We start from the raw sequence: 26,963 nt of genomic DNA, 5'->3' as shown, positions 1-26,963 counted from the left end.
GTTTCCTTGAGATTTAACAAATCTCAGGATTAGTAATATGATATTAATTCCATTTGAAAATGAGTTCAGACAGAATCTCAGCACAAGGCACAGTGAGTGTTCAGTGTGACAGCACGACGGTCTCTCTCTGAAACAGGAACCTGGGTCAAGAAGCCCAGCATAACTTTAGTAAAGAGCTCCTCTGCTGACGGATGAGGTTGTCAAAGTGGTCATACACTTGATTCTTTATAAAAGAAAGAAAGAACAAGAATAAAACGTGTAATCTTACTCTTTTGGTATATACCTATGGGTGGCCAGAGAAACAGTGATTGATTACTGGTCCTGAACTCACTGGCTAAAATAAAGTGCCTTAGCTTCTGAATGAAAATGAGGCCAATGCAAAACAACAGGAGAGAGAATGCATGCTCAATTCTACTGCAAAGACATCTTCCAATTCTGCTGAAAATGGCAAAAAATAAGAGGAGTTTTCTTAGAAAACAAAGACAGGCATAGGTTTATGTAAAATTTTTTTTTCAAAAAAAAAGAGACACATTTCATCTAGCAAGGGCAATACAAAGGGGTTATATAAATTTATTTTTCATATAACAATTGATTAGTTTAGAAAAAATTCCCATTTTCAATGCTTAATTCCATCTCTCATTTAAAAAAAAAATCACTAAAAGGACAAAAAAATCCCCACAAAAATACAATCTGTATCTGTTCTCTATTTACAGATAACCGGTCACTATTAAGGCACAGATTGATTAAAAACTAACATTTATTCAAATAATCCAAATATTTTGTGCATCATACAACACTGACAACACCATATACTGTAGTGTCATATTCCCTTCATTGCATCAAGAGAAAATGAGAAAAGTAATTTCCAGTGTTTTTATTTATTTTTAGCCACCCTATTTAATCTAGTTTAATTGGGACAGTTTTCTCTTTGGCATAGTATCAAAGCACTGTTCATAAAACCTGTATCAACTTAATACTGCAAATTCATTCCATCTTCCTCCTGTTACAACTGCATCGTAGAGAGCTGGGGAAAGAGCTCTAAATGATTGTTGTTGTTGTTGTTTCCTAATTTGGGAAGGTCTTATTAAAGAAATGAAATTTACAGCACTGAGTGGAACAGGAGACAAATCCGAATTCTTACCCTGCGCTCTGTAGCATGAGGTGTTCATACAGCCATGTAAGGCAGGGAGCTCCGTGTGACGATATGTGTACATGTGACATGTGCACAAGATGATTCTGCTGTACTTGCAGAAGGAGCCATTTAGTTCTCACACCTAAGCACGCAAGATTTAGTTTAGGAATGGGCATCTCCTTCGTGCCTTCATAACTGATATAATTTTATGACAGGCCCATTATCTATGCCTTCCAGGTTACCATATTATTTTTTAAAGTGAAATTTTTTCTGTGTGCAAAATTTCTCTTCAACTCTTTTTTTACTTTAATGGTAAGACTTAGTCATGGAAAAATGTCTGGCGAATCTTTCTAATCTCACATTTGTATCAAAGTCCCCAATTGTTATGTATGCTGATGTAATGCCTTCTGCTGAGAATGTGCGACAGTGGTTTATGTCCATGTAGAAAGTCTTGAATACTGAACATAAATAAGTCATTACAGTACAGGTAATTCAGAACATTTCCTATGGGAAAGTTTTCCAACAAATTAATACACTTGGAAATAATATTGCCTTGAAGAAAGAGAGGCACTTAGTGATTTTCTTCATGGATTGAAAACCCTTCATAAATCTATAATAAGAAAGATGTACGGAAAGACCTAGGAAACAATGTTGCCTGATTTCTTGGACTTTCACAGTATAAGATAGTAACAATGAGTCTAGTCACTTAGAAAATAGTGTTTTGTTTTTTTTTTGTTTTTTTTTTTTTGGTCTTCCTTTGGAACTCAGCTGTTTTTATAAACTGTCACCCTGGAAACTTAAATAAAGCCTTTCTGTTCTCAACAAACACAAGTCAACTTCAAGCAGACAGATATGGTTTTTAAAGTCCTGTGACCATATGGAGCACAGCTAGAGTGTACATGATAAGGATAGTAATCTATTTCTCCTCTTAATGGCAACAGTGCTGTCTTGTCAGATGATTATTTGTCTTTTTTTAAATAAAATGACAATCTAGGGCTCCAGTTATTGAATGCCGTCCATTCTCTACCATAAATCTCTAGTAGATATCAATTTAATCAGTTATGTATTGTATGCTTATAATATCTAAAAATAAAAGTTTGATATAAATAAGTGTCCTTTAGTGGCAGTATACTAAAGAATAGCCCTTTGCCTTCAGACAACCATTAAAATCATTTTAGCAATACAGGCAGCAGCTAAATATGAGGACTGCAAAGGGTTAATATTGCAAAGTCCATCTGGTCTTTCTTTGCACCTGTTATGTGAAATAGGTTCATTGCTAATTATTTCTAGGATGTTGACATAAATGAACAGAACTGGTCCAGAACCAAGGGGGAGTCACTTACATTTCTCAAAGTCAGAATATTCTGCACAAAACTAATAATCCAGTACCATTTTAAATAAAAATTTGATAGAAAAGTATAACTAAATCTGATTTGTACCAATACATCAGGTGACATGAAAATTGAGAGAAAGAGAGCTAATTTCCACAGGACAAGATATTAGAAAGTGTAAAGTGCTGAAAGACCTCAATAATTATTTTAAAGCAGTACCAGAAAATTCCATTTTGATTATTTTTTAAAAAATCCCCAAATCCCTAAACAAAACAAGCAAACAAAAGAACCTCTAAGTTTTCTGGCCTCCCAGATGTCAATTAATCCTTCATTTTAAGTAAAAAGTCAGTGCATATGTTATTTAGGTAAATAAAAACAGGAAATAAAGCCCTACCCTCAAATTGCAAGTTCTGTCCGATTGCTGTTAAAAAAAAAAAATGTCATCCAAATGTGGCATTCTGTATGATGACATAAGATCATCTTCTCTCTTTTCTCCCTTTTTGGCGCAAAGTTCAGGTGTGAATAAGATGCTTTGGTCCTGATACCAGACACCCAGAGTGCTGAGGACGGTGTGCAGTGAAGGCTGTTCACAGATCTCCTGTGTCCACCTTGACAGACCGGCGGGCGCGTGCCGGGAGGGCAGGTGTTGCTACCAGCGGCCACGGACACTAGCAACGTGTGAGTGATACTGACGGGGCAGCCTCCCACTGGCTCCGCCTTCCAGGAAAGAGGTGCGTGCACTTGGTGGTTCAAAAAGCTTTCTTCGATTTTTATTTAGTTCTAGAGAGAGAAAGAGAGAATTGTTAGGAGCTCAGTGGCGAAGTTGTCTAATCTACAGGACATGGCAGGAGAGCTCAGAAAATGGTGACATAGGAGGGTTTTGGAGGGAAAGTCAACCCTGGTAGCAAAAGGAAAAGTTTTAGTTGCCGGTCAAGACATTTCTGAAGTGCTAGAAAGTCTGATATTAAGTGGAGCATGTTGGTAGTGAGAGAACCAAGGACAGCAAATCGTTTTTACTGCAGTTTGTAGACTACCTGGGAGATATGTCATTCTCAGAACCCTCTGTACTCCTGATATACAAATTAAACAGTTTGAACTATCCCAAATGTCACTGCAGAGGCAAAGGGAGGGGGGGGGCCATCAAAGCTGGTGAAAGGCATATGAGAGGATGTATTACCAATGACACAGAAAATCATTACAGCTACTGAACTCATCCATGTCAAACACAGCAGCCATGAAATCACTGAGGTCAGACATGAAAAGAAGACCCCACACAGAAACACGAGAATAACGGAGGAGCACACGGAAGCGTTAAGCCACAGCCGGACGGCTCTCCTGACTCATGATGCGTCTGCTCCTGGAGTCAGAAAGAGTTCTGTGAAGAACTGTATCAGCAGGAGTTTCCTTTGAATAAAAAAATCAACTTAGTAAAAATAGCAACAGTTTAGGAAATTATTATAACTGAAAACAACTTAAACTTGAATTCAAGTTCTTAGGAAAAAACTAAGACGCTTTATTTTAATTTTAATTTTAAAGAAACCAGAGTACTGAGAAAAACACAACTGATTTTGCCTTTCACCAACTAGAAATTACTAACCAGAAAGGTAAAAAATTAACTGAAGCACCTTGTTTATCACTATGCAACAACCCCCTCCCCCCATGGCATATATTTACAAATCCTCAAACCAAGTGATGTAACTCTTGCTAATGAACTCATACCAGTAAAGAGAATTGTCCTACTCTGGAAATTAGGGTTCCAATAGCCACCAAACCCAAGTATCAAATAATGGGATATAGTTCATGTGATTAAAGTTGTCTTTTCTTTCTTTTCCTTTCTTTTTTTTTTTTTTTTTTTTTTTAAGGGAGTGGAGCCAGTGATCCCGCACATGCATTTGCACAGTACTCAGAACTTTTCAACCCCGCACAGGTACAATCCCCTTTCCAATTCTGAAGTTGCACTGCCAGGTATGGCTACACTGATGCTGGGGCTCAGGACAACACACTCAAGTGGCAGGGCGCCGGCCACGGGTGGCTCAGGACAGCCATATGGCCAGATGTGCACTGATCTCCCAAGTTCTGGAAGATGAACCAACACCCTTAATATTTCACCCCACTGCCTTCCAAAATGTAAATGTCTGCCCCACAGGGGTGATGCAAGAGTGAAGATATCTCTCTTTTATTCACAGTTAGGTCTTCGGGGGAACAAAAAAAAGTGACTTAGTGGTGCTTATTAAAGAGAAGCACTTTACAATTTGTTTTGTCCTATTTAAGCCTCCTTAAGGAGTAAATGATATCACTATTCTCCATTTTATTTATTTATATATTTTTTAAATATTTTATTTATTTGAGAGTGAGAGAGAGAGAGAGCATGAGCCAGGGGAGGGGCAGAGAAGCAGACTCCCCTTCTGAGCAGGGAGCCCGACGTGGGACTCGATCCCAGGACTCCTCTGGGATCATGACCTGAGCCTAAGGCAGATGCTTAACCGACCAAGCCACCCAGGCACACACTGTCCTCCATTTTAGATAAGAAAGAAAATTGAGTTTTAAAAATAGACAAAGTCCACACAGCTTTTAAGTGACAGGCTGACACTCTATCTGCCTACACAAAGGTCCATATCCTGGGCCCTCGGCTCCAGTGGTCCATCCATTGAGTAAAGAAGACCAACTGGGGCATCAGGAATCCAAATTTTAAAAATCGGCAGTTTCAAGTATGCCAGATAATAGAGCTGTACTTCAGATTTTACGATACCAAATTTATTTCTTAAACAGAGAAACATAGCTTTAAAACTCTGGAGAAGCAAGGAAAATATCTGTATAAGCAGGATATATGCAGGCCTGCTTATAGACGGCTACCCTCAAATTCCTGCAGAAACACTGTAACCATGACATTCCTACTAAAAGTTGAACATATGTATCTTGTTTAAAAAACAGAGATTCAGAAATCAATCAAGACAGAATTTAATGTATTTAAAGGCAACTATAGGAGACTTTTAAGAATAAATGAATCCCCTTAAAAGTACACGGCCTGGGAAAGTTTTATCACCTTCTAGTTAGAAGACTGTCTTTGGCCTCCATTATCTCATGAGAGAACAACCCATGAACCAGGAGAACATTCCCATACTATAGAGAAGGAAAAGGAATGAGCAGGTGAAACACCAGTCCCCCCTAGCACACGTAACATGTACAATCGAGCACATGAAGAAATTGGGCCACTGAAGACACGTTTTTAAAAAAGACATTGAAAACTTTATTCTGAAAAGTCACATGAACTAGACTTTTGAGCCTAGAATGACCATGAAGGAATTCGTCCATTCCCTAAAGAAATAATTTCTAAGGTATATATTTCCAAATGTGAAACAGAGCTAAATCTTCTAGAGATTATCAAAGATCAAGTCCTACTGAAGAGACTTTAATTTTTGTTGTTGTTTTTTACATTAAAAAGCAAACTCCCTTCTGATTTTTTTCAAGTAAACCTAAGAGATAGTTTGGGAAAATACCAACCTTTTTCTTTGAAATTCCAAGGTTCACACAATCCTGGCAGCTCTCAGGATCTTGTTGCGGGTCTGAACAGAGTCACAAACTAAAAGAATAGGTCGGGAAATGTTAGATCTACCTGAGGCCGTGGTGGGAAGCCTGTCAACAGGATGCTAAAGTCCCTTTTACCTTGTCCCTGTACATTTAGTTAACTACTCACTAAAATACTCGGAGAGAAATCAAAGAATTTTTTTAAAAAGACCATTTTTTTTCCTCTGATCCATCTCTACTAGAGACAAATCCCCTCTCCTTCTATGACATTAAAAGAAATGTCTTCTGGCCCAAGATTAAAAACAGAATAAAACCTTACACTGAAAGAATGACCCTGATCACAAATTAAAAATCTATACAATTTTAGAAAGGAATTTTGAGCAAAGTCTGTGTCTAACCAAACTATGTAACCACAAGACAAACGTGAGTAAAAGCTGCCCAGCTATCCTGTATCTATCCCTGGAAATGGAATGTTCTGAGACTAGAAATGGATGTCTTTGTTATCAGATGAGTTGAATTGGAAAAAGAAGCTTTTTGACAAAGGGTTTCTCAATAAAAACTTATTACTTGCAGAGAAAACAATTTACCAGGTTCAAACAAATATGCTCAACAAAGTAAGGCAAAATCATCCTTAAAATAATCAAATACTTCACACTGTGCAGAGAACATTCATAAGGCATCTATTCAAAGCCTCTAATTTCCTTTAAAAGCAAGAAGACCTGTGAACCCCATTGAGAGAGGTGGTCTACAGAACCACACTGAGGAGAAAAAAAAAATTAAAGAAGACTCAAAACCCCTCCTGTTTCCCACTCTACTCCCCAAAATTCATCTGAAATATATCACAAATGTGCTCCAGAATAAAGGCCCCAATGATTTAGAAATACCTGTTTGTTGCTGGGAGCTTTACAAAGTTTGGGTGCACAAAGAAAGAATTTTCATTATATGGTCCCTTACATTCCATGATTCTCTAGTGAATAATTCTAGAACATAAACTTCTCTGGTACAAATGTGCTGGCCCACAAGCATATTTTTACACTATAGGCTCGGTGATTGTGTAAATTAAGTTTCAAGTAGTATATTAATTTCTTTTTTAAATTAATAAAAGAATGTGAACATATATAAAGTTAATTTGGGTCTAGAAATAGCACTTTAGGGCTGAGCTTCAGAGTAAACAAATTGAAAACCTATTGCCACAGGTTGTAAAAAAAGAAAGAACAAAAGAGTGTATCGCTAATCATATACACTGTTAAAACTGTAGGTTATTTTCACTACACCTGATGACACAGCGCTGGGAAGGACAGACCTTAGAAATGGAAGGTAACCTTACACAATTATCTATTGCAACCCCTCTTCATGGTTAAGAAACTAAAACCAAACGAGGTTTGGAAACTCACCCAAGGACTAATGACTTGGCAGAGGCAAAGCTCAGATCTCCTTATGTGAATATAGTGCTCTTTCTACTATACCAAGCTGATCTTATGAACAAACAAGAAAAAGCATCTGCCCTGTGGCATTTCATTAATGCAACCAGTTGGGTACACGGGACGGGAGAAGACTTCTCAAACTGACCTGCAGGACTCTATCCACGGAGGAGCCTAACAGGCCGCTCAATGGCTGAATTTCCACCCTTATTTCAAAGCTGCTTTGCTTGTATGTGCTTCAGGTAGTAGGTCTATATATAAGATTTCCCGGGGGAGTTGGGAGGGGGATGCAATCTCGGGCTAAAATAAAATGGAAAACCACTGAGGTTTTCATTTTATCTGCTGATCTGCTCAGTGAATGCTGTTTGGAAAGGACTTGCACTGGCTGGATGCCTCTGCTGGCCTCATAAAGGCACAGCCTGCAAAAATCCATGTTTCGAAAAGGCAAAGTCATTTTCCCACCACCCCCGACACTGGGCTTCTGCCCTTGCTGTCTCTGTCTTTGAGAAACTGGCACACATATAACATCGACATTAATGAACTTCATCAGAACTTCTTCAAAAAGTAACCTCATTTTTTTTTTGCCCCTGATATCTTCCTCATATTTCTCTCTACACCTTTTTGAGGTACACAGTTATGTATTTGCAGATTCCTGACTCACCATCCAGCTTAATTCCTCTTAAATGGCAGGTACTCAGGAAATACACATAAGAGCATTTTCTAATACATAGAATATGCAACAGATACACAAAAAAGGTGGTCTGGGAGACAGACAACATTATTTTCCTTCATTCTGTAACTACACTCAGGATACACCCTTCTGTGACTCACAAATTCTATTAAGAGTTTGGGAAAAATTTAAAAGCAAGACAATAGTGCCAGATTCCAGCTATACCAAGGATCATTCTCTTCTTCCCTGGTGCAATGATCTCAGTTGGCATACAAGGATACATGCAGCTGGAAACATGACAGCCAATCCAGAATAATTATTCACTAACCCAATGATTATTGCTTAACACAGCCACAAAAAGGAGAATTCCACCTCTCACCCATTCTTGTGTTCTGCCAAGGGCCATTTTGGTTAGATCTTTCTGAAGAGATCGGTTTTAAAGAACAACATTGTCAAGGCAGGTTTTCAGGCAATGCCTTGATGAAGGAGCAGTAGGGATGTTCTCAGCATTTGTCACACTGTTAGTGGGAAAACAGTCTAGAACCACAACCACATGATGCCAGCATAGTAAGCAAGTGGTTGATGGACAGAACCAGCCCCACTGGCTGAGGCCACTGGCAGAGGTTATTCAGGTTTTAAAATAAGAGTATGAGCATTTATATTCACCTGAGATTGCAAGCAGCATTTTCCTCCTGGCACCAAAAGTCGTAATTCCCAGCTCCTTCAGATCCTGATCTGTGAGAGTGAGGAATGTTTGAAGATCGATCTGTGGGTGAAAAAGTAATCTATAACCAATACATTAAGCACTTATTTTCTTGCTCACTAAAAGTTCAACTCATTATTACACATATTCCATTTACTAATTATGCTCTGCCTACTTCCAAAAAGGAACAGTGGGGGCGCCTGGGTGGCTCAGTCGTTAAGCGTCTGCCTTCGGCTCAGGTCATGATCCCAGGGTCATGGGATCGAGCCCCGCATCGGGCTCCCTGCTCAGCGGGAAGCCTGCTTCTCCCTCTCCCACTCCTCCTGCTTGTGTTCCCTCTCTCGCTGTCTCTCTATCTGTCAGATAAATAAATAAAATCTTAAAAAAAAAAAAAAAAAAAGGAACGGTGGTGTCACAAATCGAGGGGACAAAGGCTAAGTAATAAAGGTGGTGAAATTAAAGTGATGATTCTGGCATAAGACTTAGGCTAAGCCAGTTATTTACTGCAACTGAGATTAAATATTTAGGTCTTAGCATTCTGGCAGCCAGAGCAAAAAGGAAAGCACAAATTCTACAGTTTTGGGGAACTGATAAAAGGAAGAATACATACCTGTCCAGAAGAGAGAAAATATTTCTTAGCTTTGGATTCTGAATTGGTTAAGTATAGCTCTATAAAAGGAAATTGAATAATACCATATCTGGTATCCTCCACTGTGTTCTTCATAAGAATGAGAGAAGAATTCCTAGATTACATCAGACACATGGTTCACTTGGCTCAGCCCGGCAAATTATCTCCAACAGTGGCATATAAGAGGTATTTCCAGGAACAATATAATTGCCCTCTCTGGCATCAGCAACAAAGTGTGGAGGAAAGTAGCTCAAGAATCCCACCCCTCCTTTTAAGACAGTGTGGAGGAACAGAAAGGTCATGAGCTCCGAAGCCAGAGGGTGTTGGCTCTCTATTCTGCCCCTGCCATTACTAGTTGTGGGCACTTAGGGTTGACAATACTGCACCTTACAGGGCTCCAGTGGGCATTAAAAATGATTGGAGATATAAAGCAATGGGCTCACCAAAGGCATAAAATAACTGACAGCTATGGTTAGTAATTATGTATTTAGACATATCATCTGTGAAAGTGGCTAAATATTCAACTTGCTTACAATAAACTAAATCCCACAAGGTCACTTAATGGCGAATTCTTGTTAAGTGATAGCTGAGTATTAGAAAATATCCTACATGAAAGAAACAACCAAATTTATACTTTCATTCAAATTATATAGAAATTGAGATATTCTGTTTTCATTTTGAAGGTATATCCAGATCTTAGAAAACCTTTTCACTTATCATGTCTAAAGATATGTTTTTAGAAATTCAATTAAATAGAGATTCTCTATTTTAGGGATCCTCTCTTTTTAAAGGGCAAGAGAGTAAATATTTTAAGCTTAGTGGGCCAAATTATCTCTGTTGCAACTATTCGACTCTGCTATTTTAGCTTGAAAGCAGCCATAGACAATATGTAAATGAATGAGTGTGGCTGTGTTTCAATAAAACTTTATTTACAGGCAGGTTTGCAGGCCACAGTTTGCTGACCTCTGCTCTAGCTAATATATATTCGATAAAGGCAGTCAGGCTTTATATTATCATGTTTTCTTCCTTCTTGGAGTAAATGGGTAAGAAGTACCTTTAAGATACAAATGTAGGGATCCGAAGGGGTACGTGCACCCCAATGTTTAGAGCAGCAATGTCCACAATAGCCAAACTATGGAAAGAGCCAAGATGTCCATCAACAGATGAATGGATAAAGAATATGTGGAATACACACACACGCAATGGAATATTATGCAACCACCAAAAGGAATGAAATCTTGTCATTTGCAACGACATGGATGGAACTAGAGGGTATTATGCTAAGTGAAATTAAGTCAATCAGAGAAAGACATGTATCATATGATCTCACTGATATAATCTCAGGAAACAAACTGAGGGTTGCTGGAGTGGTGGGGGGTGGGAGGGATGGGGTGGCTGGGTGATGGACACTGGGGAGGGTATGTGCTATGGTGAGCACTGTGAATTGTGTAAGACTGATGAATCACAGACCTGTACCTCTGAAACAAATAATACATTATATGTTAAAAAAAAAAAAGAAGATAGCAGGAAGGGAAAAATGAAGGGGGGAAAATCAGAGGGGGAGATGGAACCATGAGAGACTATGGACTCTGAGAAACAAACAGGGTTCTAGAAGGGAGGGGCGTGGGAGGATGGGTTAGCCTGGTGATGGGTATTAAAGAAGGCATGTTCTGCATGGAGCACTGGGTGTTATACACAAACAATGAATCATGGAACACTACATCAAAAACTAATGATGTAATGTATGGTGATTAACATAACATAATAAAATAAAATTCTTTTAAAAAGTACCTTTAATAAATTTATTTCTATGCTTCTTTAAATAGTAAATAAATATAGATAAAATAAATCCAGAATATCATTGAATAACAACTAATCTTTCACTTCAAAACCTTCTTTGGACAAGTTAAAATACTTCTGCCCTTGAACTTCTCAATCAGCTACCCTTGTCTAACCTGCAAAACTAAATAAGTAAATGCAATTTTTTAATGTGTTTGATGAGGAAAATGTTATTCAACTTAGAAAATCCTCAGTTAAATGAACACTAATTTAGATTCAGGGAAAAGAAAACAAAATCAATATACCCTGAAATCCAATACACACATGACAACGTTTTTTTGGTGTTAAAAAACAAAAAGTTCACCAATTAAACTTAATTACTTATTGAACCATGGGCAATACATTGAATTTATGATATAAACTGCATAATAAAAATCTTAGATTCTTTTTGATGGATATGTGCTTGGGAATTAGTGACTTAATCAGATGTTCTCTAGCGTGAACTAAGCCAAACTAGCATGAAACTTAAAGCACGTCTGGATTTGTAAAATACATACATTCATAGAAATAGTCTAACTTTCTGTTGCACTGGCTTTGCTGTGCTGTGTCCTAGTAATATGACAGTGTTAACAGAAAGAATCATGTTCAGGGGCTCTTCTCTTTAAGTCCCCGCATGATAGCCGTGGCTGATGGGTTTGGCCAAAATCCATGGCGGTGATGTTTCAGAAGACATCGCATTTCTTAGTTCAGGCAAAAGCCACGCAGTAAATTAATGAATAAGTTAACGTATATAAAAAGCACATTCTATTCTGTGGGAACAGATTCAGTAACATGACGAAGATGGGGTCAAAAACAACCATAGATATTTATTTCAGATGTTGTTTTTTAAGTGCCATAAATAAAGATAAAGATTAACGACTGAAATTATCTTAAATACAGACTCTGCTGCTGAGGGAGCTGTGAATCAAAAGTTCCTATGAATCAATACACTGATTAGGTCTTTCAGCTAAAATTGGGGAAGGTGTGTTTTTGGAAACACAATTTTCTGTATTTCTGCTATCCTGTGTTTACTGATTGCACTAAATAAATAAGAAATGAGATGACATTTTTCTTAGCAGCACAAACAAGTTATGAGACTCCAGTAAATGCTCAGTGAAAGCACCGCCATAGGTCAGTAAGTGATTTCATTCTAGAAGCCATCACACATACAACCCAAATGAAGATGCCCGGGAAAGTAAACAAGTAGTGACTGACCTCTTGTTGCTGGAAGACGTCTGTGTATTTGCCCAGGCCCAGTTTGCTAAAGAGCTCAGGGAGGTCAGAGCCTTTGAAAGAGCTGTTCAAGTTACAGCCATTGCTTCCTGTCAGCGAAGAAATGCAGTCCATGTAATTGCTGCTGCTGAGATAGTGCTCCGCTGGAAGGCAAAGGAGAGACAGGCCTGCAGTGTAAATGCCCAGAGACAAGATGGTTCAATAAAAAATTTTAGTCACTCAAATATTTTAGATTTCATTGTTGGGCTGAACAGGGCAGGAGCTGCAGAAATACAGCAGCTCTTTACTGAAATGCTGGCTTTTCATTAATGAAATGCTGGTTATGGCTTTCAGGGAGGCTCTTGCCATTAAGAAGCTACACTTGGGAGGCCGCAACTCAGCAACAGTGCCTCTGTAGTTAATAATCATTAATCACATTCTCCCGGAGCATTTGGAAGCATTTGCTCTTTATAATTGATTTGATGTGAATTAAATGAGAAATTGGAAGAAAGATGATCCCTGGGATACAATAAAGGTATGGAAAGTTACTCTAAGTCCAGGCTCCTTTTGGAAAGCAGGATGGCCCACTGTATCCACACCTGTGCTTTCCTGCTGTCAAAGGAATTGTAGGATATTGCAACATGTAAATCTCATTCATTACAAAAATATAATTGGGCAGTTAGTTCACAAAACAGAGCACTTTTAAAATTAAGAGCAAATATGAAGGGTAAGAATGGTGTTGGAGTTTCTGGATTTAACTTATGACAGAAACGAATCTATCTCTTGAGAAAAATTCTAAGCCAGCAACGCTGAACTTGCCTTGACTCTGCGGCCGATTTGGTGGGCAAAGATTTCTTCAGGTTGTCTGTGGTTCTCAGACCCAGTAACATGCACTGCTGGGTGACGGACTAGTGAGCCATGCCTAGTACTTGACCAGATACACAAACACTCTTCCAGAGATGCTTCGGAGAGCCCAGCACAGCTGTGTAGCCATCCCTCCCTCCCTGACCAACTGGCTCTCATCCACGTGGGAATTCTTCCTCTTATACCGAAGTTGCAGCTTCAGGAAGGATTCCCAGACTGATGCGGGTGGAGGGCGCTCACCTAGCTAATTAGATACATCAAATCTCCTTTGGTCAAATCTACGAATCCTGTTCTGCACTGTTTTGTGTGCCACTAATCACTTTCTCTGGCCATTTCATCTCCCAATTGAGAGTATACTTTCTATATCTCAAGTGGAAGGAATTTCCTGATCAAGTTTCTCTTTCTCTTAAAAATAGAGAACTGGCTGGCTCAGTTGGTGGAGCATGTGACTCTTGGTCTTGGGGTCATGAGTTCAAGCCCCAAAATGGGTATGGAGCCTACTTAGAACTTTTAAAAAGTACATATTAAAAAAACCAGATGTTTTATCTCTTGTGGAGAGAAAGTATAGAGAAAAGGACCCAGATCAAGCCCTGCGGACCCCCCAACACTTAAAGGTAAGGACCCAAAGTCATCAACCCATTGAGGTGCTAGGTTGAGGCTGACACAAAGCGGAGTGTGAAGAGCACACGGGAGGAACTGCTGGAGTTGACAACATGGAGGTTACTGGCAGGATGACCATATAATTTACTGTCCAAATGATATACATTTACGTTCTTTGCGAATAAAAGAGGGAGTTACTGAGAATCACACTGGAACAACTGGTGTAAACAGGGAAGTCTGAAGAAAACCTGGACATTGGTGATTTTGAAAAGGGTGTCAAGAAAAATGATCTAAAACTGTGCTGTTGAATATAGTAACCACTGGCCACATGTAGCTACTGAGTGCCTGAAATGTGGGTGGTGGGATAATGTTCGGTAAGATTATAAAATCTGCTCATACCAGATTTTGAAGACAGCACAAAAAAAGAATGTAAAATATCTCATAAAAATGTCTTTATATTGATTACATGTTTAAATGATAATATTTTACGTATCGTTGGGTTAAGCAAATACATTAGTAAAATGTGAAAAAAAAAGATGTTTTAAAATAAAGTATTCTTAGTGATATTATGGTACATAGTTTCTTTTATATTTCTTTTTATCTTAACTACTTGTAGTTTCTATATTCTGTTTTAAACTCCCTCTGCTCTTAAAACACCTAACAAAAGGCAACCAACTCTGTTTCCTTAATCATTCTTTCTTATTAATGAGTTCCCTATCTTACCTCTAATCCTGAACTTCAATGCAGCTAAGTTGTACAGTCGATTTTAATTATCCAGTGTTAAGTGAAGGGAAAGGAGATAAAGACAGAAAAAGAGAGGCACAAAACGAATTTATACTAAGCAGAGATCATTTCCAGCCCTAGATCTGCATCCAGCACCAGCCCGCCTCTCGGCTCCACGCTTGCATAGTGGTGGGGCGCCCTGCCCGGACAAGTATCCAGGCTACCACTGTCAGTGTACTTGCAGGATGTTTTCTTATTTTGACTTGGCGGACACCATGGCCGGCCTTTTCAAATCTGAGACTCTTGACAACATGGCCGACCTGACTGACGGTAACAACTGACGGTAGACCACGTCTACTACACTCGTTCAGATTGCCGTTCTTCAAGTATTCTTCAGATACTCCACGCTATGTGTTTCACGATTCCAGAGTCATCAAAAACCTTGAAAAAGGCCATTAGGGGCCTATCTTGTGATTACTATTGTCAATTCTCGTCTGCTTACCTGTTTTATTTATACAGCCCAGGAGTTTGGGTGCTGTTACAGACAAAACCATGGGACTCGTTCTGAGTCTCAACCACATTTATTCAAAGCCAGAGCCTCTGTGCTTTAAACTCTTTTTTCTATTTATGCCAATTCGGCTATATCTTGCCAGTTTAAAAAAATCAGATCTTGCCCTTCACCTTTGGTAGCTATCCACCGGGCAGACTTACTTCTATTTTCCAAGATGCTAATGTGATCACATTCGGCTCAACTCCTTTACATCGTCGTCTTTTCCTCATCATCTGGATGCTTGTGTGAGCATGACTCATCCATACATTCATTCAACAAACATTTACTGAGCGCCTAGTAAGTGTCAGAACTGTTAGACATTTGGGAAGAAATAACAAACAAGGCGCAGCCTAACAGAATGCTTGGCACACGGGCACTTAGTAAGTGCTTGCTGAATGAATGCATGTGTTTCCTAGCTTGTAAAGCTCAAATTCTCCACAAGTATAAAAGTGTAAGTATAACAAGTGCTAAGTGAAAGCACAAAAGGCAGTGGAAGCAGAGAACTACGCCATCTACTTCACCTGGATAAACAGGGAAGGCTTCACAGAGGAGGTGGCATATGATTATGCCAAATACTCGAAGGCAGGGGGTCCAGAGTTTATATGTGAACATCACCCTAAATCAAATAGACAAATTCTAGACTGATTATATCTAAAAGTATGATGAAAAGTCAAAGCTCACTTGATTTGTTTTGTTTACGTTTGGGGCTGTCAACAGAAGCTGCAAATTCACTAGGACTCGGAGGTCCTATTCCATTTCGGTCCCTCCAGTTATCAGATTCACTTCCACTTCCCAAGTGTTCACGACTGTTGGACCTCGAGAGGGACATTGATGAGCCCTGTAAATAATCAAAACCAGATGAGGACATATTTAATAAGGTAGGTTTCCTGAGATTTGAGGAGAAAAGAATCTACATTAGACCATCACCAATTACTTCTAGTGTTAACCACTGCAGGTTCCCACACATGCTGATTCTCAGGAGTCTGTGGTACCTGTCTATATAGCCTCTGTCCTCCAACCACCAAGGACACCTGGTAATATACATAGTGAAGTCTTTCTCCTTCATTATCAGAGTGCCCAACAGAGTTCTGAGAGCCCCCAGTATAAAGACTTGCTCCTATAAGGTTTAGAGCAGTGAATACTGAGAGTCCTCCCTATTTTGGGGAACCACAAAACAAATCTTCCAGCTGGTATAGCAGAGATTCTCTGCCTTGGATCACTTACGAAGGACAAATGGGAAGATGGTGTGGCTAGACCCAATGCTTTGACAGGAATAGAAGTGAGTCAGAGTGGAGAGAGGGCTGCCATCTCTTCCATGTGACCCTCATCCAAAGAATGATAGGGTCTTTCCAATAAATTACAAATACCTGAAAAAATTTACCTTTTTTAATTCCCTCCCAATAAAAATTTAAAAGATCTCAACGTTTGCACTGAATTTGCATTTATTTATTCATTTATTTAATCACTGGCACTTTTGTATCTATAGTATTCAAGTCAGGATTCTCTGATTTTCAAAGTAGTATGTTTGTTGGGGAATTCTAAGAGAATCTTTCACTATTCAGTAAATTCACATAATTCAGTCTCACAGCAGCATAACCACACCTTCCCTTTTCAACACTTTTTTCCTCAAGGCATCATGACCACACTTCCCAGCCTACTCCCTATAGCTTTGTAGGATCTTCTTCCCCTTTTCCACTCCAAATGTCACATTACCCTGGGCTTGGCTCTAGCATTCCTTCTCGTCTCTCTCTACACTTTCTCATTAAGTAATCTCAACCTCTTTCAGAGCTTAATGACAACCATGACTTCCAACTTTTTACCTCCAGATTTGACTTCCCTATTGAAATTTATAATCATGGAATTGCCAATCTGACATTCCATTTTACTGTCCTGTAGGCACTTTAAACTTAGAGTGCTTGAAATTGAATTGTTGATTACTCATCCCCACTAGCTACACCCATACACACTCCTCCCCCAGAATTCCTACATCTCACCCAGAGCTTCTGAGTTGTTCTCGGCCCTCCTTCCCCCACCACATCAAATCCATCAACAAATTCTATTGATGTCATCTCTAAACATACCCCAAATCTACCCACTTCTCTCCATCTCCACAGCTGTCACCTATTGCCTCCTTACGAACATTTTATTCTACTCTTGCCTCTCACCCCAATACCCATTTTCCATAAAGCAACTAGGTTGATTTTTTAAAAGCAAATTAGAACAAATGATACCTCTGTATAGGCTATAATGCTCTTCCAGTACTTTGCCATGGGCTGAGGTGCTCCCTAACTGACCCTCTGCCTCTCTAACTCTCAGCCTTCAACACTCCACCACCCTACCCAACTTCTGCTCCATGAACTTACCAGCTGGTTCTGACTTCAGGTGATCAAGGCCTATTACTGCTTCTCTAGATCTTCACAAGGCTGGGCCTTTCTTGTCATCTAGGTCTTAGCTTAAATGTCATCTGCTCATAAAGGCCTGCTATGACAACCTAATCTAAAGCAGTCTCTGTTTCATATTTATCAGGGATTTTTATTACCTAAAGACTTCTTGTTTATTTGTTTTGTATCTCTCTGTACACACCAAAAGAAAGTTCTCTCCATGAAACCAAGAACGTGGGTTCAAGCATTGTATCCCTAAAATTGTGTCGAGAACACAAAAGGTGTTTAATAAATATTTGTGGAATTAATCTATAGATACCTTTTCCTACATCTATGGGATGCCCTTTGCTGACTTTTGGGAAGGGGCAGAGGGAAGGAAGGCTCCTGAGACCAAAGAAATGGTGTTTTCAGTTAAAACCATCTTTATAAATCCAGTGTAGCAAAGGAAATAAGAATATGCTCAAAACTGGCAACTACCAGAAAAACATCAATGAGATCATTACTGTAGTATTTATATGTTATTTAAAATTCTGCACCTAAACTCTTTTTGAGTATAAAAATACATTCATCTAAGATCTAAGCAGACTTAATGCACACAGCTCTATCAGACCTGGCTAAACATGGTGATTTCTAAAAACATTAAGTAAAACATAATCTTGTGATATCTATTAGTTCATTATCTACTCACTAATTTAAAGTATCACAAAGTGCAGCTCATCTCCATTCTTGGATTTGTAAGACTTAAAATAATCAGACAACCTTATTACTCTTAGTGGTGGGGAAATTAAAAACCATCTTTGATTCCCAATGCATGTTTTTATTTGCTTCAGAGAATATGGGGCAGAGATGGGTAGCAAACAGAGAAGGAAAATCCCAGACCTTTTGTAGTTCTGTTGATGTGACAGAGATATTGCGGGTCAAAGCAGCCTTTTGTTCAACCTTTTGTGTCTCAATATTTGATCAAGTGGATAGGGTCATATTTTTGAGTCTTGGAGAAAACAAAAAAATGCCTCAAACTGCCTGCTTCTTATCTGAAGGAGCTCTTTGGAACAGGCTCATTTCTCAAAGCTGCCCTAAAACTGGAAACAACTGCTCAAGTCTAGTTTCTCAGAACTGAATAAGAAGCTCAAAGCATCAACTTCTTGCCTCAAGCAAGCTTCCTAGAGCAGGAAATTCTGTGTGCCTTGATCCCTGGCGCACTGAATGAGCAGCCCACACCCATCAGAACCTATTGGCTAGACATGCTTCTTCTCATAGATCAGCATTCTACTTGTCCATTTGATTTTGTTTTGCTTTGTTTGGAAAAGAATAAGGAAAAATGAGTGTTTCTTGCCACCTTCTAATTTCAAAATATTAGTGCTGTAAGCAGAGATGTGGTTAATCCTTCAATAAAAATTTTTAAGTTCTCTCTGTTTTTCCCCAGGTCCTTCTCCATCCCACCCCATCCCTATGTCCTAACCCAAAGAAGCAATCCTCACTGCTCAGTTTTTAAGCCCTCTGAGCTATAGCAGAATAAAGGGAAAGGCATGCATGTGCAGATAGCAACTGCTGCATAATATTAGATCTTACTATTGTAAGGGACCCTTCCATCCCCTTTCAATGGATTTGGGATGCATGGGGGAAAGGTTCCAGTCTTACACAACAGGGAAAATCTAGAACACCATTACCAAAGAAAGTGTGGTTATATCTTTTCATCAGCACTGTTGAAGGGGCTATAAATAAAAACAGGTTACATGGTGAAAGCCCATGCACTGATCTAGCTGCTCACACCCTCTCCCCCACCTTCCAGTGTGAACAGCTTGCTAGACATTAGCCAGGAAGGGGGAACAGGCTAGCCCAAGATAGCCAAAGCAAGAAAAGCCACAGGAGGGAGTTCAGCCATTGAGTTGGGACCCTGCACATCTCTGCCTCCAGAAAGTGGTCTATCCATCCCTGGACAGGGGCTGGAGCAGAAGAGTCTTTTAGGTTCTGAAATAATTTCTGCATCCTCCTCCTAGTGTTACACCCCTTGAGAGCAGTGTTTCTAGAAGGGTGTCAGCATCAGAATCATACTAGGCTTTCGCTAAAAATGTAGACTCTTGATTCTTCTCCTTATCTGATGAATGAGGTCCTGAAGGAAGTATGTGCATTTCTACCAAGCTCTCCAAAGTGAATCTTATATCTGTTAAGCTATGGCAACATGGTCCTAGATCATTTACTTACCACCTTTGCTATGTACCCTCTTGGGTTAAACCATTAATAAGAGAAGTATAAGGAAATTTTTAAAAAATAAACTCAAGTCCTTTCTGTAACACCTACTGCCATGACCTCAAGTAAGACACTTAACTGATCAGGGCCTGTCTTTCCTCACTGGGAGCTTGTAGCTCTGAATAAACTTGTGGATGAAAATGCACCATATAAATAACAAAGAAATAAATTATGTGGTTTAAGATAATTGTTCTTAGCACAGTATGTGTTCATATAATACTCTGAGGCATTCCTTTGGATATAAAAAGCAAATCTAGTTTGAATGTGGAATAATACTTCCAGCAATAAGCTGTCATATACATAATCTCAACTTTCAGCCAGTGCTTGGTTTTCTTCAGGGTAAAGTTCTCCATCTGAAAGAACAGTAGCTGCTCAATATTATGAGAACTTACCACACACCATGCTACACACTGGACACTTTCTTCCAGGTCATGCTCAAAACAACTCAAATTAGAAAACAGGTTCAGAGGGGAAAAGTCACTCCTCAGAGCGTCCATGTATCAGTGGTGGCTGTCAGACCCCACAGCCTGTTCACTTGACTGCTACATTATCAGAATGATCATCATTTCAACCGGTAATGCTGCTGGTCTTTGAGAACACAAGTGAATTAGCATTTCTAGGGTAAAATATTTCATCTCTGAAACTACAGAAACACGATCAACCACGTAACACTCCACTCTGCCAAAGGCAAGGGTGACTGAAACTGATGACCATAGGTGCATCAGCTAAAAGCCTAAGAATCAGCACAGCAGTTTTAAGGTCTCTGCCAACAAAAGGAAAGCTTATTTTCTCTCAGAGCTATAATGGCAGAAAGAGGAGTGTGCCTCCTAGAGCCTCAAAATTTTTCATAATGGTTCCTACATTCTAGCTGCTTGACAGTAACTTCAGTCTTTAAATACAGGCTGCCAGGTTGCTACTGTTAAGTCTGACAATGAAATTCATAAGAGACTGTTCTTTTTAGTATTTTCTTTTACACTTAAAAACAATGGGAAAAAATTGCATGTTTGCTTTTGCCTTTCATGAACAGTCTAATTTATTACAAGGAAAATCGGTGGAGAAAAGAAGGTCAATCTACAATTGCTAGTTATTAGACTAACAATTATGAAACTCTTAAGCAGTATTTGTTTTCCAGCCTACAGTGTTCTGGTTGAACACTGTGATTCTTGGATTGATGATTTTTATGCACGTTTGGGTCTGTATACTCTCCCCAGTACTAAGTGTGCATGTGTGTGCTCTAATTCCGCCCCAACTCACAAAAGGCTTACAGCCAAAATCTGATACTGTCAGACTGAAAAGGCCTTGCTCAGCAAGTCACATGCAGCCTGGCTGAGAAGAATGGAATGCTGGATCCTTTCCCCATACGGCAAGGATGCCAGCTTCCCAGTCACACCCTGAGCAGTGCAGCCAACATCTGGGAAACATAAAACTTTGGAGCTCTTGTTTATGATACTTCCTGCTGTGTTCCTGGCACATGTGAACATGCTAAATTTTTAACTCATATCTGAAAACTTATTTTTGTTGAGTATTTTCCTTTTCTCCCCTATAGTGGTTCTGCTAGTGAGTGATACCCTTAAATAAAGGGATTCTTTATACATTTTTATGGAATATTACATCTGTCCTTTGCTTAATCTCAGCCCTGCTCTATCATTTGTGACACTCTGCCCCTAACAAAAACACATTTATCCAAATTTACATCTCTTTAACAGCTGATCAACAACTTTGAGAGAAGGTACATAAAGACCATAATATATTAGATTGTGTCAATTTGATAGCAATATGTTTACAGGAACAGAAATTAGAACAAATCACCATTAACAACTTTTCCTTATGTAAATAAAGAATGGTACCTCTCGTTTGCTGAGAGAACAGGCAGGAAGAATGGGTAAGGCATGACACTACGAACCTCAAAAGTGGTTGTCATTGTGGGCTTATAGGACACATGGTTGGCCCTTCTCAGCTCCTTTATAGTTTCAGCTGGCATGGATTTAGAAAACCCGAGGCCACTCCAGGTATTTGTGGGTGTTCTGACTTCCGTCACCACTGGTTTCTTTAACATAGCTTTGGGAAACAGCATATAAAAAAATGTTTGGTATTTTTAATGTTTTTCTCAAATAAAATATTGATAAATGTTGTTTCTTTGGTATATGTAAAGAAATTATCACTGAATATTATTTCTTAATATATAATGAAATACCTTAAAATATCTTCATAAAATACTTTATACAAAGTAACAGTAAATTGAAAAATGCTACATTATTTCTTAATTGCTCTAATGCTAATCTATTCAACAAAATACATTCATCCCCAACAAAATTTATGCAACTTGAACCTCAACATTCTAGGTTTCTTTTTATGAAGGTCCAATTTCTCAATTCAACATGACTACTAGGAAACTTTTTATGGTCTCCTAGAAAAAAAAAAAAAATCAAAGTACTAGATCATTAACATAGCACATACCTTTGGTTGCTAATAGCTTCTTTTGTTCATAGTCAAATGCCTGAAAATAAAAGACAGAAAATATTTTTATTGCCAGTCTATCCAAATGTCTTGCCAATACCCCATAATTAGAGAACAAAGGTTCTGACTACAGCCCATGAATCTGCGTGGGACGCATGCTAAGCTTTGCACCATATTGTGACAGTAACGTAGTACAAGTCTGATAAATTTAAACATGTTTTCAAACTAATTAATTAGAATAAATTAACTACTTCTAACATGAAAGTGACAAGAATTACAAATTTTCCTTCAAAAGGGAAATAAATCCTATTTACTGTGAATATTTAACATACCAGGACCAATAAATGCTAAAGTATAGTGAATAACCCAATAATAGTTAGGCTAAGTTTCAAAATAATGCATTACCAAAATGTTTTCTGGTTATCAACTGGCCTCTTTGTTTCTCTACATCCCCTCCTCACTTAAGTAAAGCATGGCCTGAAATGGGATGATGTTAAGACAACTTAAATTATTTAGCCTAATTGGCACAGTCTTTGCTTTTGAAGTGAGATAAATAACAAATGTCTAGCTTTGATCGGTAATGACATTAAGCAATACAATAAAATTAAACTTAGCTATCTCTTCTTGTACTAGACTAGGATGTCACCATTCATTCTTTCCATTCACAATAAGTGACTTCAGTCATAGTCAGGTCTACCGAGGACCAAGATAGGTCATTTTGAAGAAAGCAGTCCAGATACAGCTACATCTCAAAAGCAGACAGTGTTCTCAGCTCTCCAATTTAGGGACTATTTAAGGTTTGATTTAAGAATGTCTTAAAGGCCTACCAGGAAGGCCAAGAACCAATTGGTGAGAGCTCTTTTGACCCTTCTTTTAGGAGGACTATACCATCGTATACAGCGTGTCCATATAATTTATGGTCTGAAACAGGATACTTCTGAGAGAGAAATGTGCTACAAATAAAAATTAGGCCAGAATTATAAAAGTAAATGGGCTGACCCAGACAAACTAGGATGTGTGATTAACTCTAAGAACATGACAGTAAGTCAGGAGAGCTAGATTTTTAGATAACACAGTTTGATGATGTTTTTGAAATCCTAGGTCTAAAATGGCACTGGGAATTAAAATCAACTTTTAATGATTAGATCCTAAATTCACTTGTTCAATAAATATTTATTGAGTGTCTTCTGGTTAAAGAGATTATGTTGTTTTTTGTAGAATACAACAATGAATCAACAATGGTCTCGAGCCTCAAAACACACAGAATCTTAGCAGGGATGTGTAAAAAAAAAAAAATAACTACAAAATAAATTAGGAAGTGAGGTAAGTGTGAAGAGAGAGCTAGAGATACAGCATTCCAAGAAGGGTCAGGAGACAGAGATCATTTTTAGCTGCAGGAATCAGAGAAGTCTTCAGTCTTTCTCTGTCAATGCTTGGTGACTATTATCATTGAGTTCTTAGTGATTTTAAAAGTTAGCTCTTCATTAGTAGCATAAATACATCTATTTAAGTTGAAACTCTATCACCAAGAACATTCTCATCCATCCTAAAAGAAAGGAATGTGAAAATGGTTGACTAGGTATAAACTTGATGGAAAAGAAGAGACCCACAAGATGGACAAAAATCAAAAGGGACCATACAGGGGATTGAGTACTTATTATATAAGAAAATTTTAATTTATATTAACTGAAAATAAATCCACCAGAGAAAATGTAACAAATGTCTTTTTTTTTTAACTTTGACACTTTATAAAGGACATAGGTTATGTAAAAACATTCATCTAATAACTCATGAAAATGTTCAAATGTGAAGGATTAAAAAAACAGACAAGCAGGATTGAACTGTTCTCACTAAAATTACAGAAGTATAATTTAGTTACATGAATTTCTTTCTTTCTTTTTTTTTTTTAAAGATTTTATTCATTCACTTGAGACACAGAGATACAGAGACAGAGAGCATGAGCAGGTGGAGAGGCAGAGGGAGAGGGAGAAGCAGGCTCCCCGCTGAGCCAGGAGCCTGATGTGGGGCTCGATCCCGGGACCCTGGGATCATGACCCAAGCTGAAGGCAGACGCTTAACCATCTGAGCCACCCAGACTCAAGATGAATTTCTTTCTTTCTTTGACACAGCTGTGACAGCTTGTTTTTAGGATTCTGTGAAAAGCTTTTCCTTTTTTGGGGGAGGTGAGGGGTTTGGGGATAATAAATCTTTTACTATGAAGTAGGAAAGTCTACCCAGTAATTCTGATACTGAAATCAAATGTTTATAAGAGTCTCTAAAAGCACAAAGTACAAAATCCTTCTCTCCCATATTGTGGTTTATATGGAAATCAAATTTCTGAATTTTATGATCAATAGTCTATTTTGAGTAATTAGCCTAATACTTTAAAAATGGATACAGAGAAGATCCCTGCTGAGGAAATTGTTTAAAATAATCATAAAAATCTCTCAACTAACATAGTCATCAATAATATTTAGCATCTACTTTCAAAAACCTAAAGCGTCACATTAGTTATTTTTATAACTATCTAAATGACACCAAATTTATCATCTCCATTAAATAGAAAGATATTATATTCATCCAAGACTGTTATGAGGTAGTAATACTTACAGGTAATAGCTTTCACATTTATCTAAAGTTTAAGTAACAGAGAAATAATATCATTTGCATAAGACATAGTGACACAGACCATTTTATGTCAATTTTAATATGATATTTTAAAGAATTCTTCTCACTCAAGCTTTTCATTTTTAATGTTTATGGCAAAACCAATTCCTAACTACTACATATATATTTAAATTGAATTCTGACTAGAGTGCCGAAGGAAAACCAAATTTCTACCCTATTGCTAACATTTGCTGAATTCCCCATTCCCGAACCCTACCACCCCATATTTGGATGACTCTCCCATTTCTCCTCATTACCTGCATGTTGACATACGATGGCCGCGGGGCTAGGCGAGCCCTTTCGGAGTTTTGCTGGGCAGCTGCGGCCCTCTCTGCAGCCCGCTCACTTCCGGGAGCCTTCTTGTCAGCCAAAGGGCTTTCTGCAGCACTCAGTTCAGCGTCGGAGAGCAACCTGTCAGTGCTGCTGTGAGACAGTTTGGAACTTAACACTCCATGTTTATATACAAACGTACTGAACATTTCGTTTCCTGTGTGCACATTTACTATATGTTTACTACTGTCAACTATTTACATGTGTTATATCATTTCATCTTCCCAACACTGCTCTGAGGTAGGTAGTAGTAGTATTCCCATTTTACAGATAATGGATGTACCTTACCCAAGGTCATACCTCTAGTAAATGGTACAGCTGGAATTTTAACCCAAGCATATGACTCTAGAGCTGGAGTTGAGACTATTTCATGATACATTTTCCCAAACATTATATGTCGTATGTATGGCGTATGTCTGTGGTACATATGGAATAGATACACGGACAAGATTTCTAATTTGCATACAACAAAGAGATAGCAATGACTTATGCATATGCAGTCTAAGCAGAAACAAGTCAATCTGAAGGCATGCAGATGATCCAATTCCTGTGTGTGAAATGCATATGGTATTGCTAACAAATCTACTATGACACAGGTATCAGATAAATAAATATTTCCCCAAACCTGTTCAGGGTGCATAGATGAACATAAAAATGACCCTTAAAATAGGAAAAATTATCTGAATTGCAAGACTGGTAATGCCCTATACATGCACCTCAAGTTCAAATCCAACTGTATGTTAAGCTCAAGTAAAAGAGAAATAAACAGTATTAGTCGAAGAGTTGATTTGATTTGTTCATTCTTTCTTTTGTCATTCACTGTTCCATTGTGCCAGGGGAATTCAGAGGAATTGAGAACAGGCTATTGGAATATAAGAGGAGGAGCCCTGCACTTTGTTTGCTTGACATAAGTTCCCGGTGGCTTCACACAGGACATCAGAACTGAATGTAAAGGGCCTCTGCAGGTTCGGCAGCGTGAAGGCCAGGAGAACAGCGTAAGCAAAGCAAAGGAAGCAAGCGACGTGGACGACTGGTGTATTTAAAGCCAGACTGTAACAAGATTAGACTTCTGTGTTCAAAAAAACTGCTGGAACAAAATAAAGGACTGACTGAGCTGCTGAAAGGGTAGAGGCAGAGAGACCATTCTAGAGGTTGCAGCTTAATTTAGATGAGAGGTAAGTTCAGAACCTATTTAAGGACGAAAGGAACAGGCATACCCTTCAAATGCTTCAACACAGCGAAGAACAAATTTACTTCTCTAACCTATGCTGAATAATGTTCACTGTGGCTACTAGTACCAGGTAAGGAAAAATGCAGATAAAGCAGATTTGGACAAAATGGGAACAAGAGTAATTAACTGACCAAAGAGTTTATAAAAACAAAACAGATTTTGGTAAGAAACACAGGAAATAAAAATATAAAGGCTGTATTTGTCATAAGATACTCTCCTCTGTAAGGATATGCAAGAAAACTAACATGACAGTAGAGGAAATTGGGTGGAAGGAGATGGATGGGAGCAAAATCTTTCAACATAGAAGCATTCCACTGTATTGCCTTTTTTTTTTTTTTAAGTGTGAATAGACTGTCTATTTGAAAAAAATAAAGTAAATAGAAAAAGAAAATAGAGTAAAGATAAGACATCTGTAACTGTGCTATTATGGTAAGGGAGTTACACTTACTACAATATATGCATTTATACTCACT

The 26,963-nt window shown here is 38.4% G+C and overlaps 1 protein-coding gene across 1 annotated transcript in view; it reads right to left on the bottom strand.

Moving 5' to 3' along the window:
- Positions 1-516: 516 nt before the first annotated feature.
- BICC1 (BicC family RNA binding protein 1) overlaps positions 517-26,963 on the bottom strand; it is a 272,977-nt gene continuing 246,530 nt past the window's right edge. Inside the window, exons 15-21 of the mRNA XM_032423991.1 lie at positions 25,187-25,352; positions 22,263-22,302; positions 21,709-21,863; positions 15,859-16,015; positions 12,444-12,604; positions 8,746-8,845; positions 517-3,243 (exon numbers count right to left, since the gene is read on the bottom strand). Coding sequence (XP_032279882.1) covers positions 3,113-3,243; positions 8,746-8,845; positions 12,444-12,604; positions 15,859-16,015; positions 21,709-21,863; positions 22,263-22,302; positions 25,187-25,352 — 910 coding nt within the window. The 3' untranslated portion in view covers positions 517-3,112. The remainder of the gene's footprint in view (positions 3,244-8,745; positions 8,846-12,443; positions 12,605-15,858; positions 16,016-21,708; positions 21,864-22,262; positions 22,303-25,186; positions 25,353-26,963) is intronic.

Source organism: Phoca vitulina, unplaced genomic scaffold (assembly GCF_004348235.1).
Source record: "Phoca vitulina isolate PV1807 unplaced genomic scaffold, GSC_HSeal_1.0 scaffold29, whole genome shotgun sequence".
Taxonomy (NCBI): Eukaryota; Metazoa; Chordata; class Mammalia; order Carnivora; family Phocidae; genus Phoca; species Phoca vitulina.
The sequence above is the reverse complement of the archived record's forward strand: the minus strand, read 5'-3'. Positions and strand labels throughout refer to the sequence as shown.